The sequence below is a fragment of the Juglans regia genome, chromosome 12 (genome assembly GCF_001411555.2).
Source record: "Juglans regia cultivar Chandler chromosome 12, Walnut 2.0, whole genome shotgun sequence".
Classification (NCBI taxonomy): Eukaryota; Viridiplantae; Streptophyta; class Magnoliopsida; order Fagales; family Juglandaceae; genus Juglans; species Juglans regia.
The window spans coordinates 28,187,514-28,193,691 of NC_049912.1; the positions used below are offsets into that span (position 1 = coordinate 28,187,514).

A 6,178-nucleotide genomic window follows, 5' to 3' on the forward strand; every position below is an offset into this window, starting at 1 on the left:
CGTATGCTTTTCATAGGAAAAGAATCCTTGACTAATATTAATAATCTTCAAATGTACTAGACAAACAAGAAAATGATGAGGACGGCAGAGGTTGCCCCAGGACAAGCTTAACAGATTTACATTTTTTTTTATAAGTAAAACAGATTTACATATGAAAATAATAAAACAAATAGAAAAGCATTATCGACCACAATGCATCTCAAGAATGTACCCATGGTTCGAACTTGTACAGAAACAAAAGAGAACAGAGAGTGAAAGAGAGATTTGCAAAATCAAGGATGATAGACTTGAAAGATGAATGAAGACAATCTAATAAAATAAAAGCACCATCAAAAGGGATTAAAGAACAAGAAAGAAAAACTGCAGAAATGCAATGGCTTACTCGACGATGTATCTGGAACGGCTCTCTGATATAACTGCTTCTGCTGATCAATTACATTCTGTGGTTGAAGTAAGGTACTCGATGGTTGACCTGATGCTTGAAGCCTTTGCTGCATATCCCTTTGTAAAGAATTTGGCTGCTGTTGCATACCCAACTGTTGTTGCAACTGTGAAGGTTGTGACTGAATCTGAGACATCAATTGCTGCTGTGGAGGCTGTGGTTGTGATTGTGATGGCTGTACTTGAGTTGCTAACAAACTAGATGTGCTTTGTTGTGGTTGTTGCTGCACTGGAATTTTGGACTGTTGTAGCATGTGTACTGCATGCTGCGTAGTTTGCATACTTGAGTTAACAGACTGAGCTCCAAGCAACTGCTGTTGCTGCTGTTGTAACCCAGAAACATTACTTTGAGAGCCCAACTGTTGCTGATTCATACTAGAGAAGTTGTTTTGCTGAGCCATTAATTGTTGTTGGTGCTGCTGCTGCTGCATAGTCTGAAGATTATTCTGCTGGCCAAGCAGCCTCTGTTGCTGCTGCATGTCCCCAACACCGCTCTGTTGTGCAATTAATTGGTTCTGTTGCATATTTGCAGCATTTGGCTGCTGCGGTTGATGCTGCTGTGGAGGCAGTATTGGCTGATGCTGCATTGGTGCTTGCTGTGGATGAATAACAGCTGCCTGTTGCGGCTGTTGCTGCTGCCTAAGAACTGAATGCGGATGTTGCTGAAGCATGGAATGTGTCGCCTGTTGAATAGGTGGCTGCTGATTCTGCTGAAGACCAGAGAGAGAAGGCTGCATGACAGATGATGTTTGCATGGCCGATTGCTGAGGAGATTGCATCTGATTGGTTTGCAATAGATTTTGCCGTTGCTGAATGTGAGATTGCACAAGTGAATGTGGGATGTTTCCCTGCTGGAACTTCTGCTTCAAGAAATGTTGTTGGAACAGCTGCTGGTAAGTATACTGCTGCGGATTTTGTGACTGCTGCTGCTGCTGCTGCTGCTGCTGCTGCGGCTGCTGGGAAACAACTTGTTGCCTTCCTTGCATTTGCCGCGGATTATTTGCAAACATGTTGGATGGAATCCCTTGACCCATTGAATTCCCCACTGAGTTCTGTGAAGTTCCAGATATATTTTGCACATTGGTATTCTGGCCGACAGCATTTGGGATAGAAGTCTGGTTTATACTAGAGGCAGGAGGCAGTGCAGATGTTAAAGTTGGAGTGGCTTGAACTCCAGCAGACGAAACACTATTCTGAATGTTCTGCGATAACAGTTGCCGTGATTGTGATGGATTAGCTAACAGTGGGATAGGAAGTGGTTGCCCTTGATTGTGAAGTTGGGATTGCACACCAGACATCCCTATTCAATGTGAAAGAACAAAAACACCAAGTTATAGGAACAAGTGTGGAAGAAAAATGAAAGGAGAAAGAAAACTAGTAGAGAATACACACAAGCAATTTCTAACCTAATGGACAAAGGCATTCAATAATTCATCTTTTTGATGAACTGTTTAAAAATGAACAGAAAGAGATATCATTTATATCATTCATATTCAACAACTCATTTATTTCTCGTAACCTGTTTAAAGGGCAAAACATTCAAAAGATGAAACAATTCCATATAGCATCCAACTTCTCCAATACCACCATATCAATAAAATGTTGGCAATGCTACATTTGAGATATTAAAAGGGACCGTCTTCAGACCATTCAATAGGACCATACATCCATGTTCACAATGAGAAAGGCAAGTCAACATACCTAAATACAAAATACACATATACGCATAGACGTAAGGTATGTATGTATATCAAACTAGAGAGACCAACTGGATGGACTTATATGTAACTAATATCATGCAAATGAATCTTTAATGGTTTTACCCGGATCTGGGGGCTTATTGCCATTGCCAGTAGAGTTGGGCGGCAAAGAATTGGCTGGAGGATTCTGAGACTTTGTTTCCATTGTAAGCATCTTTAGAGATATTTTTCGTAGGTAGTCTCCCTGAAAAAAGCAATTACAAAAAAAAAAATAATAATAATAATAATGCAAATAGAAAAGTATCTTCCGAGGTATTTTGTATTCTGCTTGTATAGATACTCTCTACATGTACATTAATCATGAAATGAAGGGACCGAGTATGATGGATGTACCTGACTTGTGGCAGCAGTAAAAATCTTTTCCTCAAACCTGATAGCTATTTTCCTGAGTTCCTGCAAACCATCTTGACCAGAAACGGGTAGATGCCTCTTCAATGTATCCATTCTACCAACATAAGAGATATATCCTTAATAAGTTACCAGCCATACAGGCACAAAGAAGCTATTAACAGAACAGAATACCAAATTGGTAAACCATGATAGCACAAAAATGTCCAAGAGATAATATGCATAATGTTCCAACCAATATTACGAAGAGCACAGTGTCCCACTCAATAGTCACATGAAAGCACACCTTTCTTTCACATGATAGACCACCAAGTGTTCCTGAGCAGATTCTATTCCCAATAGCTTATTTGGAAGATGTGTTAGAAGTCTTTGTTTCTAACTTATAATATAGTATTTGCCATTGTAACTCCTATAAACCAAAGCTAAGAAAATATATACCCATGTAAAAGAACACACGTAATGTCAGCCATAAACTCATTTCATAGTTGTAATGGTGATACATAAATCAAGCTTCACATATGTACACGCATTGTGAAGCATGTGTATTTTTGCATTTATTTGAGCCCTGCTATTTATGACACTCCAAGTGTAACCTCACTTACACCATCCATTGATTCCATCATATCAACCATAAAAAATTGATTGCCTTGGCTGTCTACCACATCAACTGGGTTACAGTTAGGGTGTTACGGGTAGAATTTTCCTTTATTCGAACGACAATAGTGAAATCTACACTTCTTTTTATTATTTTAAACATCTTCCAATATTTGTAAATCAAACAACCTTGGTTTTGCATTTTAGGTTGTAAATTATTAATCTCAAGCTCCCCACGTCTTTTGACCCCATCATTGTTTATTTGTTTTCAGTGATGCCCTTCACTTTTCTTTTAATTTGCAGTAATATTTAAAACCGAAAATGGATCTTATTAAGTCAGACAGTATTGAAATCGATGCATGAAGAGTAAGTCAAAAGAAAGAAAATGAGAAACCAAGCATTAGAACCATCTCCAATTAGTTCGGGAACTGAAGTTCTGTATTTGTAACAACACATGCACGGTCTTATAGCCACTGGTGTGTGCACCACACCCTTCACTTCTGATGCCACAAACTAAAGAAGACATATAGTCAATCTAACAACAATTCCGATCATGGGAGTAATTCCCTAGTTTCACATAAAGCAAGGGTGGTACAACCCATTAGTCATGTGTATAGGTGTCGGTATTACCTCCAGGGGATCGAGTAATTCGTGGGTTAGGCTAATGAATAGGTTATTACGTTTCGAAGAGCCGTAACCATGAATTTAGGATACTCTGTTCCTTATGATGATTTTTGTCGACATTTTCGACACCTGAGAATAATTATTAACCATTGCCAGTTTTTTTTCCCGTTCGTTATTTGATTCGATAAGAAAAAAAATGCCAACTTCAACAATAAATGGAAAAAAAAAAAAAAAAAACTGGAACTTTCAAATCAAACACACCCGTCAAAAAAAATGAAGAAAAAAAAAAAGAGAGAATAGAAAAGATCAGCAATTTATTCATCTATAAAGAAAAAAAGGATAGAGAGATATACATTTTGCTGACAATTCTTTGCCGAGCTTCGGGCTGCAATTCGGTCCTCCAATCGCCGGCGTCCATGGTGGGTTCTCCTGCTCCTCCTCCACCTCCTATCCCTCCTACAGGGCCTTGGCCTGTGGTGGGCCTCCAATTATTGGTATCCATCAAACTTCTCTTAATAGTTTACAACCAAATCGAACACCAACTCTTACAACGATTTAATCATGTTCATATTCAAGTCGATCAACTAAAAAGAGGTTATAGAAAATGAACACCGATTTGTTGAGAGAGAGAGATGCGACGATGTAGCTTTGTGGGAGAAGCGGCTGATTGCAGGTCAGGAGGAGGTAAAGGTACACGAGGGAGGAAGGATCGATGAGAGGAAAACGGACTAGGGCTGTGGTAAATTAGAACAGGAATATATTTGGCTTGATCAAATACTTATGCATCTATAATCTATTGGATTGCTTCGAAAGAGGTTTTCTTGACTCAATTTCCCGTGGCTGGTATTTTGTTTTTTCTTTAAATTATGCTTTTAAGAGCCTGTTTGGCTTGGGAGAAAGTGACACGGCGATGCTTTCTTTTCCCAAGTGGCATTCCTCGTGTCACTCTTGCAATAATAAAACTAATGAATTATATCAACGACATTAATTAATAAGATTGAACACGGCTTCTCAGAAAAGTAAAGACGCATTCGAAAAACCGACCACCTATGTCATAGGTTTTCGGGGGAATCTGGGAATAAGGGATCAAAACCAACAAAAACAAAAAAAAATAAGGGGACGGCCTATGCAAATCCCATTCTCTTCTTTTAAGTTCTCAGCTATTCAGTCAAAAGGGTCTAGTTTTTTTCATGATTTATAGATATTCAAAATAGAAGCTTGGAAATTTCTCTTTGAAAATTTTTATAAATAAGCTTCATACTCCTGTATACCACTTAAAAATATATAAATTTAAAAATATATAAATTTATTCTTTTATTCTCGTGTTTCATAAAATATGAAATATAAAACATAAAAATAAAAGAATAAAATCATATATTTTTTAAATAATGTATAAAGTGTGAGACTTATATGTAATACAAGTCTTTTTCTTTAATATTTAGCTATACCGTATTTTCTATGGAAGTCCATGTTCTCTAGAACCATGAAAACAACTAATTAAGGGAATTTACCTTATAGGTACGGTTGTGAAGTAAAATCTATCTTTGGGATTTCTTCAATGATTTCTTCCGTCGAAAGCATATTAATATGATATTAATTAGAATCCATGAGTAATAACGATATCTATTCTTGGAAGAATCAGCTATTACTGGAGTGTTGGATTCCGGAGAATCCAAACCTTATGTCTTTGGATTTTCGACAGAGTCCAAAAAAAATAAAAAACAAGTCTATTTACTTAAAAAAAAAAAAAAAAAGTACTTTATACGTAAATAAATTTTATAATAACATATTCATAAATTGACGTGATTTTATATTTTAGATTTAATTTATAATAAAATTAATTTTATAATTTGATGTATTATATCAAATTATTTATAATTTTTTTTTTATATAATTCTTTTATAACTAAAGCATCTTTTTTACTTAACACATTAATTTTCAAAATGACTGTTGTACCCTCGGGTTGGTGAACTGAAAAGAAAAAAATTTAAACCATTCCATGATGAGGAAACGGCAGTCGACCCTTTGTGATGAGTTATGGCGTTATGCCTATATATATATCCACTTGAAAAAGTGTATTGCGCCGGTCTACTTTCCAACTCTACACACCAGTTGATATAGTAAATTGAGAAATGATATTTACAGTCGTGAATGTGCAAGCGTCGTGCAGTCGCTTTAAAAAAAATGAATAAATATGAGACCCACATGAAAATAATTTAATTTTTTAATAGTAGATCCTTTTTTTTTAAAGCGACTGCACGGCATTTGCGTATTCTACGACTGTATGTAGCATTACTCTAGGTGAAAACGGTCTAGTCTTGTCAAATCCATTTCCCTCTCTGCCCTTCCCTCTTTGTTCTCCCCCTGTGTTCCCTCCCTTGTTTTACAAACACAACAGCTCTCTCTCTCGT

General features: G+C 36.8%; 1 protein-coding gene across 2 annotated transcripts in view; it reads right to left on the bottom strand.

Annotated features, from left to right (window-relative positions):
* LOC109009894 (mediator of RNA polymerase II transcription subunit 15a-like) overlaps window positions 1-4,698 on the bottom strand; it is a 10,908-nt gene extending 6,210 nt beyond the window's left edge. For both annotated transcript variants that reach the window (XR_004797804.1, XM_018990544.2), the window contains exons 1-4: window positions 4,121-4,698; window positions 2,535-2,646; window positions 2,265-2,385; window positions 383-1,741 (exon numbers count right to left, since the gene is read on the bottom strand). Coding sequence is in view for 1 of the 2 variants with exons in the window: in XM_018990544.2 (XP_018846089.2) it covers window positions 383-1,741; window positions 2,265-2,385; window positions 2,535-2,646; window positions 4,121-4,269 (1,741 nt within the window). In the remaining variant the exon portion in view is untranslated. The remainder of the gene's footprint in view (window positions 1-382; window positions 1,742-2,264; window positions 2,386-2,534; window positions 2,647-4,120) is intronic.
* Between the last annotated feature and the right edge of the window lie 1,480 nt (window positions 4,699-6,178).